The sequence below is a fragment of the Ochotona curzoniae genome, unplaced genomic scaffold, assembly GCF_017591425.1.
Source record: "Ochotona curzoniae isolate NIBS_2020 unplaced genomic scaffold, NIBS_Ocur_1.0 contig_883, whole genome shotgun sequence".
Classification (NCBI taxonomy): Eukaryota; Metazoa; Chordata; class Mammalia; order Lagomorpha; family Ochotonidae; genus Ochotona; species Ochotona curzoniae.
The window spans coordinates 26,069,724-26,085,455 of NW_024466599.1; the positions used below are offsets into that span (position 1 = coordinate 26,069,724).

Below are 15,732 nucleotides of genomic sequence, written 5' to 3' on the forward strand. Positions count from 1 at the left end.
TCCATGCCTGTGGCCTGGGAAAGCAGTCCAGGACGGCCCAAAGTCCTGGGACCCTGTACCTGTGTGGGAGACCCAGAAGAAGCTCCTGGCTTTAGATTGGCTCAGCTCTGGCTGTTGCAGTCACTTGGGGAGTAAATTATTGCATGAAAGATTTTCCTGTCTCTGCTCCTCTATATATATCTGACTTTGAATTAAAAAAAATAAAATCTTAAAAAAAAAAAAATTAGCCATGACAGAAAAAAAAAATAGTACCTCCACGAAGAAAAGTGAAGTTTGTACAGCAGAGTTATAGATGCCCATTATTAATCTGTCTCTGTGGGAGACCATGACGTCCTCACCCTTTCTCCAAAAACTCAGATTTGATTTGTCTTGCTTGCTTCTAAATGAAGCACACTCCAATGATTACAAACAGTACAAGCCTTTCTATATTAATGTTTCCTAATGTTTACAAAACATGACTTTCGAAACATGCTCATTTAAACATTTGGTACCATTTTATTTTTTTTTAAAAAAAAGATTAATTTTTATTGGAAAGTCAGATATACACAGAAGAGGAGAATCAGAGAGGAAGATCTTCCGTCTGAAATTCATTCACCACGTGGCTGCAATGGTCGGTGCTGTGCTGATCTGAAGCCAGGAGCCAGGAACTTCTTTCTGGGTCTCCCATGCGGATGCAGGGTCCCAATGCTCTGGGCCATCCTCAACTGCTTTCCCAGGCCACAAGCAGAGAGCTGGATGGGAAGTGGGGCTGCCGGGATTAGAATGTTGACCATATGGTATCCTGGCACATTCAAGGCGAGGACTTTAGCTGCTAGGCCACGGCACCAGGCCCGGTACCATTTTATTTTTAAAATGTCTTATGATAAGCTTAGTGCTGAATGACATGTTTAAAGTCCATTCTATGATATGTGAACCCTGCATATGGGCAAGATATGTTTTTCTACTTCGTCCTAATAGAAGCTGCACTTCAAATGAGGCAGAAGGAGTTACACTACCTAAATGCACAGTCTAGCAAGAAATTAACCCAGAGCACAATTAATAAATGTCTTAAAAATAAATACCTTCAGTGCACTAAGAACAGCAGTGAATATGTTAAGCTGCACGGCCTGCTGGCGGACACCTTTAGCTTGTTTCACACATTCCGCAAAGTGATCCAACATTTGCAATCTATCATAACAGAAAAAACAGCACATGAGTGATACTTCTGTTCAAACACGGCTCAAGAAACACACAAGAAAGGTACAAACTAACTGGGAATTGATACCCAGTGCTGCTTCCTATTTCCCTGTCCAAACCAGATCTCATTCTCCTAAATGGGTAAATGGACACATGGTCATTAAATAGAATAAACCCAAACGCTAGCTATTAAGTTTCAATCCACAAAATAAGGTTATAGCTGAAGTGATTCTCTTCCACATTAATAGGAGCATCCAAGCCAGTGCTTGGTAGGTAAGTCTGAAGGTTTCTTCAAGAGAAAAACAATCATTGATTACGCTTACCTAAGAGGCTTCTAGGTTAGAAGTTTTTAAATGCACCAAAATTTTTTAGCCTTGGTTTTATGTAGGACAAAATAGAACCTCTTATAAACTATCTTTGAAAGATATCAGGAAGTTTCAAGAATATTTAGCTGTGGTCAATTTTTTAAGTGTGAAAAACCAGAAGTGAATTTTTTTATATTTTAAAATTTTTAAATGAGCTCACTCAAAAAAATGGCCATTTTAGACAATTGTTACAGAAGACAGTGACATTATTCTTCCAAAAAGGGATGTGAAGAGGCAAAGGAACCTGACCAAGCCGGATGTAGAACCATTTGAACATGATTACAATCCAAAGGAGGAATCAATACTTCTCTTAGGTCTATACGGATTTAACTCCAATTTATAATGCGCCATCAGTATTGAGTCAAACTACTATAACGAAAATTTTGTCGTGCAAGACTGAGCCTACGATACAGTGGATCCAAAGTGCTGGTACACAGGGACAAACCTTAAATAATGTCAAGCTCTGTGGAATCTGTATGCAGCTTACCATGCCCATGTTCCTCATGTTAGTAACCTTACAAGAGGACAGCTTTTAAGAAGTAACACTCCCGTGGAGATAACTGGGATGGGAAAAATTCACTGTCTGAACATCATTTATATTTAACTAAAATTACCTGGTTGACTTTGTACTAACCGGTGCTTGTAAGAAACATGAGGAAACACGACACCAAAAAGAGCTACAGAGGCATCGATGACGGAGACTCCCAGGGGTAGGGGGCCAGGCACAGCCTCCCCAGCCGGAATTCGTAAATAAATGGAAGATGGGTCATGCTCCAGGGCCCCACTGCCAGAGGCACTGTTTGGCTGCAGCTGCAAGACAGTGATACACAAATTACTCCAAATCTACCTACTAAGAAGTGTACATTAAGAATACAGCAAGGGGCCCAGCAGGATAGCCTTGTGGTTAAAGTCCTCACCTTGCACATGCTGGGATCCCATTTGGTCACAGGTTCTAATCCTGGTGGCCATGTTTCCCATCCAGCTCCCTGCTTGTGGTCTGGGAAAGCAGCTGAGGATGGCCAAGAACATTGGGACCCTGCACCCAAGTGGGAGACCCAGAAGAAGCTCCTGGCTCCTGGCTTTGGATTGGCTCAGCTCTAGCTGTTGTGCTCACTTGGGGAATGAGCCATCAGATGGAAGATCTTCCTCTCTGTCTCTCCTCCTCTGTGTATATCTGACTTTCCAATAAAAATAGAAAAATCTTAAAAAAAAAAAAAGAATACAGCAAGAAAGAGGGAGAAGATATGGCAACTGAAAAAAGAATGCTTTGATTCAAAAATCCTAAAACACACAAAAATATAATTTATTCATTTAATAAAGTCATCAGTAATATAGTAATACCCTATGTAATGTAATGTGTCTTATATGCATCTTAAAACATCATTATGTTATCCACTTTAATATGTGAGCAAGCCAGTATCTGCAATCACAAAACTAACAAATTTTTAAACAAGGGCTTTAGTCATTCTTTTTAAAAAACCAGTAAGGAATAATGCATTCAGTGAGTAAAAGGAATTCTGAATCTCTCTCTCTCTTTAAAGATTTATTTGTATTTATTGGAAAGGCAGATTTCCAGAGAGGAGAAAGATCTTCCATCTACTGGTTTACTCTCCATGTGGCCACAATGTCCAGAGCGAAGCCAATCTGAAGCAGAAACCAAGAGCTTCTTCCAAGGGTGCAGGGTCTCAAGATTTTGGGACATCCTCTACTGCTTTCACAGATCATAAGCAGGGAGCTGGATGGAAGTGGAGCAGCCAGGACACAAACCAGAACCAACATGGGACCCCAGAGCTTGGAGGTGGAGGACTAGCCAGTTGAGCTATCACGCCAGGCCCTCTAAATCTCTCTACTCTCACTCCTCTCACAGCTGCCACAACAGTCACAAAACAAAACAAACTAAAACAGAACATCAATAACCAATAACCTAAGATCATTTAACTGATTTTGAGCAGTCACCCTGGGCCATCTAAATTTAAAGTTTCCCTGGGACATTAAATTCATTGAATAAAAACAACTGGCCAAATCCTAACTGTTGCTTTTTTTTCCTTTTACCACCCTTTATTCTAGGACCCAGATGCCATCTCTGAGTGTTCAAGAAAGCTAGAAGAGAACAAAACCATAGTTTACACAATTTTCTTTGTAAACAGTGATATGTATGTAAGAGGACCACTGTTTTAGATGAGGCTGGTATTTCATTTCACCGTGGGGTTTATCACCTGGTCTTCAATCGATTTATGATCAGTTTCTTGAAGCCAGGAGCCAAGAAGAACACTGTCGTCATAATGGCAGAGCGATCTGAGGAGGGAAGTAGTTGTGTTGGCTGAGTTATCAGTCAAAGTGAATTCTGCTACCAGCTCTCTAAGAAGTGCGTTGAAAGAGCCTACAAAACAGAACTTTAAATCAGATTACAAAATAATTTTTATGAAAATTACAATCTCTGTCCACAAGGAGTAGCAACATTTGTGTTCAATATGAATGAAATAAGTAAATCCATGCTCCTTTTCAAAAAATCTATATTAATGTATTTTAACAGAGTAATGGCATTTCTTTATTATTATGTTAATCCTCTTGTCCTAAATTATTTGAAGTAGCCAAAAAACTCAGATAGAAGAAAAGATACATAATAATGATATGATTATTTATTAACTATTGTTAAATAATGTACAAATACTAAACCAAAGCATACCAAAATGCTTAGGCAAGACAGTATTATAAAAAATGAATAGTTACCATAACATTACATATAATATTAGATATCTGCAAAGTGCATCATTATTCTCTTTTGGCTACATTATAGAGTTTATGAAGCAGTTTAAAAACACAGATTATTAGGATAAACCAGCTGGGTTTGAACCCAAGCTCTGCCATGTGCTAGCTCTAAGATGGGCAAATCATGTTACCTCTCTTTGCCCACGGTTCTTCATCTTGGAAGAAGACTCCTACGGTGGGTAGGAGTCAAAGCAGCTAACACATGTAGATTGAATCACAGGAAGTAGTGTCAACTACCTTGTATGAACAACAGTAAAACTGTGACCTTCCTCTGTGTTAGTGAGTGAGTTAGTGGCAAAGCCATGGTCAGAATGCTAGAATGCTATGAAAACAACTGAAAAGGCATAATGAAGATTTCTGTTAGACACTGACATTTTTATTTACCTTCGTAAGTTTTTGGAGGTAACAAAGCCAAGATATCATAAAGTCTTAAACGGACCATTGCAGCACTAGCTTTCAGATGGGCTCCGTGGGCTTTAATTACAGACGGAATGCTAAAATATCAGAAGCACAGTTGGTGTCAGATAAACAGAATATAACTTGTAAATTTTTAGCTTTTTTTTTTACTTGCAAACTTTTAGCAATATATTTTTCAACAATGTATTAATGTTGTATCATAGAACACAGGGAAGTATTATACCTTCATTTTAGTTTATTTTGTACCTTAATGGTTAGAGCAATTTAAAACACAGTTGTACTTCATCCAGTATATTACTGCAGTTTGTACAAAAACAAATCTTAGAAAAACAGTTCTATGTAATTCCTACAAAATTCTGGAAGAAAGAACAACTTCCAGCATAACTGAGAAATACATAAATAAAAATTTATTTTTAAACAAAATGGGATGTTAACTTTTCTTAATTGTTTACTTACTGTGACATCATAGTCATGGCACATTCAATAGGGGTCATTAATTTTCTAATCACATCTTCAGTGAGAAGCTCAGGACAATGTGCAACAAAACTCCTCATAGCTAGACAAGAATGTGTGAAGGACAGTTTAGAGCAGCTTCTGTGAGCGTGGAACAGTATTACAACATTACGGACAGGCATTTAGAATCTCAATCACTATAAAACATAAGGTTCTGAAACCATGTCACATCAAAAACTAAACCAGCAAGAACTACAGGAAAAAAAAATTCATAGGAAGGGGTAGAAGAAGGGGAAAAGGCAGACAGCAGAAACAGAAGGAAAATATCCATGAGTGGGAATTCAGACGACCACAAAGAAAGCAATTCTAAGACTCACCGAGAAGTGAGCCAAGCAGTCCAGTGAAAAGGACTATCTCTACTGATTATTTTAGCAGCTAAGACTAAAAACACCTCTTAATGTATGGAAGTGAAACGGACATCCTGCTATGCTACATGGCTAAATAATATGCAATCTACATCATTTGAAACAAAAGTGTTTTTCACCCTGACACAAAACAAGAATGGGGGATAAAATGTGACTTTATTTCCTAAATGCAACAAAACTCAAGTCTCCTGTAAGTTGCTGATTCCCAGACAAAACAACTTTACCCATCATTTTTTTGCTAATGTCAAGTCTGAAAAATGTATCAGTGTTGGCAGATTTGATAACTGCATAAGGAAACAGCTATTTTTTTTTCCCTACGTTAAGAAAAGACTAACAGTGAACTGCACAACCTGGATAATCCTGAGCTTCTATTTTCCTTTAAATATGCTTGGATTATATTTTTAAACATGCTAACTCAGTGCTTCTTTGAAAGGTGTAAACTGACAACTGGGAACAACAGGCCTTGGTTCTAGCTACTTACTGTTTTATCACCAACTCTAGCCACTTTGTCTATTTCTATTACAAAATTAGCACACTAGAGTTGATTATACTTTCTAAATCTGAAAGTCTGAATTTATCAATTTTAACAATAAATAAAATAAAACCATGTTTTTTCCTTGACTTTACACAGATTTTAATAATAGAATAACATTGTGAAAGTGTAATTCTTTTGATTCTTACCACATAAAGCTCCTGCACGACCTTCCAACGTTACCTGCCAGGTAAAGGAATCGCCTCGGGCCTTCTCAGCCTCTAATTCCTTTAAAGAACGAGGGAAAACGTTTCGCCACAATAACAACATCTTGGGCAGATGGTAACGAACAACTGACGGTCCTAACCAAGAAAATGAGAATATAAACCATATATATACACACACATATATACACACAGAAGCACATATATCTTACACTACAAATCAAAGTAAATGGGGTCCAAAGAAATTTAAATGTACTTTTCTAAAATGTTTCTTATCCAGTGAGTAAAATATCTATTCTGTTAAAGCAAACTGAAAGATATTATAAAGGTATCAGTATTTTTAGCTTGCAAACATAAAAAACGAGCAGTTTAAAAAATCTTTCCTGTATTCAAAAGGACAGATTAAAAATATTCTCAATGATAAAACATATCTGGGACACATTATCTAAAGTCCTTTCTATAAAGATATGCACATAAACATAGGTACTCACTCTCTTACACATACTTATATCCCTCCATTTGGGGGACAATTTATATGATTAACTTAATTTCATGGAAGATTACTATGTTTAGAACTAAGAACCTATATTTACATTGCTAAAAAATTAATTTAACCACACACATAACATAAATTTCTAGAAAAGATTTGCCATTTTTCACTTTCTTTAGAAAAGAAACCCAAGCCATCTATTCAATGGACAGAGCTAAATATGGTGAATAATTTTGCAGTATACACACACACTTTCCATAGTAGCATCTAAACATGGGAGCTGAAAAGTGGACACAAGTCATCACAATGATACCATGCATTTCTGCACTATGCTAAACCATACCCAGATCTCAGACTTGTCATGGCATCGAAGGAAGCGAAGCACATTAGAGATGGTTCCCCACAACAGCAGTACCAACAACACTGTTCAAACATGACTTTAACACTCTACTAAAATTACATGGCTGCCATCACTCTGGGACGCAATTTGACTCCCCCGCCTCCATTCTCATTCTCATCTGTTTTGAGTAGCTCCAAGATCACTGGGCTATTCTGATGGCAATGGTAAAACTTTGTGAACAAGTTTCTCATTAAATGAACCTATACAAACACTATCAAAAAGAGAAATTTATCACCAAATGGTGGGAAAACACCTTTAATATTTTATAACTTTATTTCAAGTCCAGGAAGTTAAATTTAATACTATAGTTTAAATTTGCTTAAGAGTCTACTGATAGCTATAGAATAAGACAGAATCCTACTCAAATATAATCATACCTAAAGTCATAAGGGCTCCAAGTAAAAGCCACCCAGCTTGGGTGCGCTGCAAAGACAGTCTGCTATTTTGGGCAGCAGTTCGTAAAAGATCTTCAGCAATGCTAACCACCATCTGCAAGAGAAGTATTAAATTGGATTTTAATTTAAACAAGTTATAGAAATCAAGTAAGAAAAGAGAAAACTAGTACACTTTAATAGGAGCTATTCTTCTGAGGTGTTAGCGTAAACACATTTCCAGAGACCTATTCAGTCTTGATTATCCTGATGAAACTGAACAGACCTGGAACAATGCATTGGTTAAGAGTTGGCACTAGGATTAGATGGTCTGGCTTCCCTTCCCAGCTGTACCATTTGCTAGCTTTCCAACCTGCAAAAACTTCACCTCCCTACCCTAAGGCTCCCACAGGCATAACAGGACCACCACTTCCACTCTTGGAAGAGTTGAGCAAGTTAATACAGTACTCAGGACAGTGCAAGTTCATGCATGTAACCATTTAGTAAGTTCTATTAGTATGGGACAATTATTCTATGTTCAAAAATTTCTACTATGCACCTGCCATTAAACTAATTTTATGGAGCTTACAGTCCCAAAAGAAAAGATGTAAGAAAATAGAAAGCACAGAACAGTACATGGTTAAATGACACTATAACGGCACATTGTATGATAGACATCAGCAAACGAAAGAGCTTTTATAGGCAGAGTGATGTTCAAGAAATTGTACATAAGACATGGTTTCTGAATTGGGGCTGTAAACAAACAAACAATAACCCTTAAGTTTGGAACAACTAAATAAAAGGGGAGATCAAACTACCAATGCACCCAGTTCACACGGATGGAGACTAAAAAGGGCCTACCACGAAACCAAGATGATCAATCTGAGTAGAACCTGACATTAAGGTTTAAGGTTACTTCTACTCATAACCTAAGTTAACTAAGAAACTTCAATTTTTATCAGCAACATGATAAACATGGCTACATAGCATACATTGCTGACTTTTTTTTACATATTTATCTTATGTATTTATTTGAAAGAGTTAGACGGACAGAAATAAAGAAAAAAGGAAGAAAGGAAAACAGAGAGAAATTCTTCATCTGCTGATTCACTCCCCAAGTGGTCACAATGGTTGGAGCCAAGCTAATTCAAAGCCAGGAGCCAAGAGCTTCTTCCAGCTCTACCAAGGGGATGCATGATCCCAAGGCTTTGGACCACCCTCTACTGCTTCCCCAGGCCATAGCAGGGAGCTGGATGGGAAGTAAAGCAGTTGGAAATCTTTGAGTTAGCCAAATTGCTTACAGATAGTTGACACAAAGAAATGCCTCCTTAGAGGATTTTGTCATTGTGGAAGTATCATAGTATGCTTTCACAAACCTAAACAGCACAGTTTCCTACATACAAAGGCTATCTGGTGTATACTGGGCACTGATGGCCAAAAGCTCATTACGTAGCTCACAACTATAATTACAATCAGGTGGTTTTTCAGCTAAAATAAATTTTAACATGATAACTGCACCCAAACAAGAAAGTATTTGTGTATCAATTAAATATTAAATATTAATCAGGGTATGTTATTCCTACATGCACAAAAAAAGATACGCAGTATCACTGAAGCAGAACTATTGTGGCTTGAGCAAGCACTTCAACATTAAACATAGCAGGGGTCCAATAATGACAGAGCCCACAGGACAGCATTCACAATACCTTTCCTTTAGCATGAGGAATGCCCAAAGGACACTGATGAACTCCACCTAGCAGGGCAGCCATGGCAAAGCTATAGCCACTAACAGCTTCTGGCGAAGTCTTCAAGTTGTTGAGTCGTTCTGCACATCTGTCTAGAAATGGTGTCAACTGGAAGGGTAATGCCACAGCCACACAGCGCAAACACCACGCAGCAGCAAGTCGAGCCGCCGTACTGGGATGAAGCAGCACTGAAGTCACAATCTCTAAAAGCCCTAGAAAGGAAATACTCCAAAAAGTGACTCTTAGGTAGAAAGTCAACTTCAGAACCTAAAGAATTAAGCAGAGCACAGCGATTAAAATCAGGAGCATGATGATTTCTCCCAGGTAGTTCTCTAACTTTTCCAAAAGACAAGAATCAAGGCATTCAAAGCTTATTCTGGTGCAAAGTTTTTGAGTTCCATGCACATTTCTTTTTCATAATACTCATTTTCCATGAATTGTTCAAAGCTTCCTGTATTAGTCATTAACAGCGGAGTGCTTTAAACTTTTTCTATAGTATAGTACCATTATATTCCATAAAATATAAATGTTGATATAAAATGAAGATATTAAAAAATTCTGTCAATTATTATCAACTGTAACTGTAACTGCTTTCCCTCAATTCTATTTCACTAGTTAATACAATATTTCCTATCACATTGAAAAATAAATATAACCTAATGACCTAAATTACTATCTATAAGGGTAAGTATTTCAGAGTTAACATCAATCACACTTGTCACTGTAAACAACAGTGGAAAACCGCTCCAGCCAGTAACCAGGCACCGTACCTATGGATGCTTCCTGAATCAGAGGGGAGGCGGTGGCGTTGAGGCTCTGCACTAAGCTCCCCAGCTCCTGGAGGGCGCACACCATCACATGCTGGCTTGCGGCAATGTCTGCAGCCCCCGATTTGTTTTCACTGCTAGTGTCATTCACTACTGCTTCTGTAAATACAAAATCACATACTTGGTATAGGTGAAGTGAGCTGCAACATCACATTCTTGGTCCACATCACTTCCTTTCAGTCATACTAGTTAGTTGATGTCTGAGCTGTAAACATTCTAAGTGGTTATTTTTCCACAGAAAGCTAATTAATTAAACACTGGATGAACTTAGCAACATTCTTTAATGACCATATGACAATACCAAAACATGCATGCAGTGACATCTATCTGACAGCATTTAGGAACACAGCTGAACCGTAGGACACAGCAGCAATCCGGGCTATCTCACAGCACAGACTCCACTTTCTGTAAATCCGATGTTCAAATAAAAATAATTAAACCTTAAAAAAAAAAAAAAGCAATAGCAGTGTATTCATAAAACATGCCCAAAGCAGAAAAGCCATCAGCTGGTGCTCACTTTGGCAGCACATGTACTAAAACTGGAAAAGCCATCAGCTGATTATTCCTTGGAGAGAGCCAAGAAATGAGCTGGTACATGCCAAAGGGTTGTAAAAACAACACAGGCAGACTGTTTAAAGGACTAAACTATTGTACTAATACAGGAGAATTTGGTGGCTGTGAGGGCTTTTAGAGAGGAGGGAGGAGAAATCTCAGAACCTATCAACTGTATCATAAAATAATAATTAAAAAAAAAAACAGGGAAGTAGGAATAAGAGGAAATGCAACCTTAGAAACATGCTACCCAAATCTTTAAAAACTCCACCTCAGGCCTGGTGGCGTGGTCTAGCGGCTAAAGTCCTAGCCTTGAATGCGCCAGGATCCCATATTGGTGCTGGTTCTAATCCCGGCAGCTCCACTTCCCATGCAGCTCTCTGCTTGTGGCCTGGGAAAGCAGTGGAGGACGGCCCAAAGCCTTGGGACCCTGCACCTGTGTGGGATACCCGGAAGAAGTTCCTCGATCCTGGCTTCGGATGAGCATAGCATCAGCCGTTGTGCTCACTTGGGGAGTGAATCATCGGACGGAGGATCTTCCTCTCTGTCTTTCCTCCTCTCTGTATATCTGACTTTTCAATAAATAAATCTTCAAAAAAAAAACTCCATCTCATTGTCATTGTACATTGTTTCAATATTAAATAAGAGTAATCAATGGAAAAGACTACGAAAAATCAATTCAGAAAGGTAACAAACTAGCCGGATTTCTGCGTAAACAAAGAACCAGGGGCATCAACAGTACATTTTCCTGGTATCATTTCTTACCCACGGCTTTCATCTGTTTCCCAATTGCTTGGCATATTTCCTTGGCAGCGGCAATCTGGGCTTTCTCACCCAGCAAACTTCCCACAGTAGCTCTTAGGATGAAGGAGACACAACGTCTGGAGTACACAGCCTCAACATGTGTTTGTGTTGCTCGAGGATGAGAAACCAAATCAAGAACATGGGACAAAAATGTAGCAAAGCTACGCTCCAACCACTGACCGCCCAGTGTTGTGACAAAAACAACATATGCCTAGAAATAGATTAACATACAATTTCAGATAAATTTATGCAAACAAGTAGAAATTACATATAGAGCAATTGCAGAAAAGAAACTGGTGGCAACATGCAAAATAAATAAAGTTTGAGATTAAAACATAGGAAATTTGAACTTGAGCATTTTAATATTTCTAGGAAAGGAATTATTGGTAAAGTATCTTTGACTAAAAAGAGTTCTTAGGATAATGGTTTCATGAATATATAGAATGGAAAGGGAAGCAAGGAAAGCTGAATTCACTCTAGTGATGCAGAATGTAGCATTTTACAATGCTATCATGTTAATATCCTAAACCCACTGTGACAGCAACCAAACGCTTCTGTCTGACTTCCTCTGTAGGATAAAAGTGGTTTACTTCCAGGTTAAACATGTTTCTGGCACAAGGTACAGTTTCTGTGACTTTTACTATGATCATGAAGAACCACATTCTCTTATTATGGGTTAATTATTATCAGCTTATTAATTATAAATATTTGGAGTTATTTATTACTTCAAAATCATAATTCCAAATCATAAATGTTCTTATAATTACATTGGTAATTATTCACAGATGTAAATCCAATCAAGGCATTAACCAATATGGTTAGCTTCAAGGTTGCTGGAGAACATTAAACACCACATGCCTAAAACTGCCTGAGTAAATTCTAATTACAATTGAATTCTTATGTGATTCTTTGCTAAGCAGGATTTGAGCAAAAGTGTTTTTTAGATGTTCGTATAAAGAGAGTAGATATATGCTACTTACACATCATTAATTCTTTACCTTTCAGTTACATATAAGCATGTCATTTGGAATTTGAATATAATTTATTTACTTGGTAAAAGAAACAAGCCAGTACAAAAAATTTATGTATACTGTTACTAAGTAAGAGTATTCCACAAACCTGTGTAACTCCAACTCGTACTTCACGATTAACAGATCCTCCAACTTTCAACATTTCTCCACCACTCTTTAAGAAACCTGACCCTCCACGGAGAAATCCTGTGGCCATGAGTTCTAAAACTTCATCAAATGTCGCTCGCTTCACATTCTGACGCATTACTGTCAAGAAGAAAAGCAAGTTGGTAAGCATACATATTTCTGAATTAAGATTTTTTTGGGGTACAAGTTAATTCATATTTCTTACCTCTAGTAATCAAACAATTGGTTTTATAGAGACAGTATCATTTCACTGTTTTATAATCTTAAAAATGTACAGTGAGACCAAAAAAAGGCTAAGAAAAATGGAGTGAGCTAGAAAAGAAAAGCAATCAATATCCTTCAAAATGGTCTAATGATGACAAACCCAGTTTGTGTACCCAACCCAACAAGGGCAAAATGCATTCAGGGAAATTTTTGCTAATTGATCATGGCTCTCATTCTCAGCCACGGTGGATGCAAAGAAATTTTCTCAACATAGTGTTTTCTTCTTCATCTTTTGAAAAATATTTCTTAGAAAAATAAAACAGAAATGGCAGCAATGGCCATGGTTGGGCTGAGTCAAAATCAGGAGCCAGGTCTTTTGCGTGAGCGGCAGGGTCCCTTCCACTGGCCTCCCGGGCACAGCAGCAGGAAACTGAACTGCTACCTCTGATTATGCTTACAAAACGGTAAATAACAATTTAAAATACCACAGTATGTATTAATGAAAACATATTCATTGGGAATTCAAAGTAAAAAATGAACATATACGATGCCAAGTTCCAATGCTTTAAATATGAAAACTCAACATATAAACTTTGCTTGCCTACATATCCAGAATTGCCAGATATTATTTTCTACATTTGTTAGCACAAAAAAATTTGATTCTGAGAAAATTCCATTTGAATTCTATCATATTATAGAAAAACTAGACATAGATACTAACAGTTTAAATATTTAAAGTGACTTGCAAATACGTATGATCATTTACAAGGAAGCATTCCACAAATCTTCATGTATTTATGATAACATAAAACAGGGGTTAGCGAACAACAATACCTGTTGCCTGTTTTGGCATCAATGCTGTAGCCATGACTGTTCCTAAGAGTTTAGATACGGCAACCCGTACTCCATAATTTGAGTTTTCCAAAGCCTTAAAGCAAAGAGTGGCTATGTTTTCCAGTTCAGCAGTCCACATGAATACAGCTTCATTCTGTAGTTCCAGCAGACACTGGAATTAAAAGCAAAAATAAAATAGTAAATGACACCCTGGAATTTACACTTCCAGAGATGGGGTTAAGAACATTTGACCTCTTTTCTAAACTACTAAAACTCTTCACAAAACGAATGAAACAACAGTTTTCAAACAAGGGACATGAGGCAATTAAGAATGGTCATATCTTTAAGAAACGGGAGAGGTTGGCACAATGGCTCAATTGGCTAATCCTCCACTTCCAATCCAGCTCCCTGTTTGTGGCTTGGGAAAACAGAAGAGAATGACCAAAGACGTGGGACCCTGCACCATGTTGGAGACCCAGAAGTTTCTTGTTCCTAGCTTCTGATCGGCTCAGCTCTGGCTATTGAGGCCATCTGGGGAATGAATCAGAGGGATGGAAGATCTTTCTATCTTTCCTTCTTTCTGTAAATCTGCCTTTTTTTTAAAGATTCATTTTTATTGTTTTTATTGCAAAATCAGATATACAGAGAGTAAGACAGACAGAGAGGAATATCTTCCGTACACTGATTCACTGCCCAAGGGGCCACATGGCTGCAACTGAGTTGATCCAAAGCCAGGAGGCTGGAGCTTCTTCCAGCAGCCAGGATTCTAGAGTGTGCAAGTCAAGGAGTTTGGCCACTAGGCTGCTGTGCAAGTTCCCAAATCTGTTTTTCCAATGACAATAAATAAATACAGGACCCAGCGCAATGGTCTAGTGGCTAAAGTCCTGGCCTTGAACATGCCGGGATCCCATATGGGCAACAGTTTAATCTTGGCAGCCCCACTTCCCTTCTGGCTCCCTGCTTGTGGCCTGTGAAGGTGGATAAGGGTGGCACAGAACCCTGGGACCCTGCACCCACGTGCGGAACTTGGAGGAAGTTCCTGGCTCCTGGATTTAGATTAGCACAGCTCTGGCTATTGTGGCAGCTTGGGGGGTGAATCATTGGATGAAAGATTTCCCTCTCTGTCTCTCCTCTTTTCTGTATATATTACTTTCCAATAAAAATAAATAAACATTAAAAGAGAGAGAGAAATAAATGCAAAATGTTAAAAAAAAAATTTAAAAAGCACAGCAGCAGCAGCCAAGAAGCTGAAGCCTTCGAGTGGCTCAGTTCAAAGCACTGAGAAAGTTTCCTGTACTTAGAGGAAAATGTGTAATGGTAAATCTTGTACCAGAGAAGATGTAGGTTTCAAATAAATAAGCTTAGCCTCCATCTGAAGAAACTTGAGGAAGTGGAGCAAAATAAACACTAAGTAAAATGAAATGGAAAGAATAGATAAGTGAACTAAAACAATGAACTAGAAATGAAACCAAAAGCTGCTTCTTCAAGAAGACCAATACATTCAGTAAATCTGTGGTCAAACTGAACAGGAAAAAATAGAGCAAGTATACACAGAATCAAAATTAAGGAGGGAATCCAAACTATTACAGATTCAACAAATATTATAAGAACAACTCTATAAATGTGAACTGAGGTGAAATAAATGATGTACTCAAGAAAGAACAGAGAAGTTAAATAGGCACTTCCCAAAAACCCTAAAAGTGGAGTAATATTTGCTTATTTTGGTGCAAGACTAAAGTCAATGTACAGTTTATAAACTTCTGAAGACCTCTTGTACTTTAAATTTTGATTTTGTGGGCCAGCACTGTGGCAAAGCACATTATACTACTGCCTGTGCTACTAGTATCTCATATGGGTGGCCAGCTCATGTCAAGATTGTTCCACTTCTGATCTAGCTCCCAGCTGATGTGCTTGGGAAAGCAGCACTTGATGGCCGATGCAGTTGCGCTCTGACACTCTCGTGGGAGATCAGAAGCAAGCTCCTAGCTCTGAGCTTTGGCATGGCCTATGCCCGACCATTTTGGGGGGGAGTGAATTAGCAGAAGAA

At 38.2% G+C, this 15,732-nt stretch overlaps 1 protein-coding gene across 1 annotated transcript in view; it reads right to left on the reverse strand.

Annotated features, from left to right (window-relative positions):
- Positions 1-15,732, reverse strand: part of HEATR5B (HEAT repeat containing 5B) — a 78,620-nt gene that overhangs the window by 53,563 nt on the left and 9,325 nt on the right. The window contains exons 6-17 of the mRNA XM_040993072.1: positions 13,686-13,857; positions 12,610-12,767; positions 11,452-11,701; positions 10,078-10,233; positions 9,269-9,519; positions 7,569-7,680; positions 6,287-6,439; positions 5,184-5,283; positions 4,695-4,804; positions 3,758-3,921; positions 2,176-2,351; positions 1,062-1,167 (exon numbers count right to left, since the gene is read on the reverse strand). Coding sequence (XP_040849006.1) covers positions 1,062-1,167; positions 2,176-2,351; positions 3,758-3,921; positions 4,695-4,804; positions 5,184-5,283; positions 6,287-6,439; positions 7,569-7,680; positions 9,269-9,519; positions 10,078-10,233; positions 11,452-11,701; positions 12,610-12,767; positions 13,686-13,857 — 1,908 coding nt within the window. The remainder of the gene's footprint in view (positions 1-1,061; positions 1,168-2,175; positions 2,352-3,757; positions 3,922-4,694; positions 4,805-5,183; positions 5,284-6,286; positions 6,440-7,568; positions 7,681-9,268; positions 9,520-10,077; positions 10,234-11,451; positions 11,702-12,609; positions 12,768-13,685; positions 13,858-15,732) is intronic.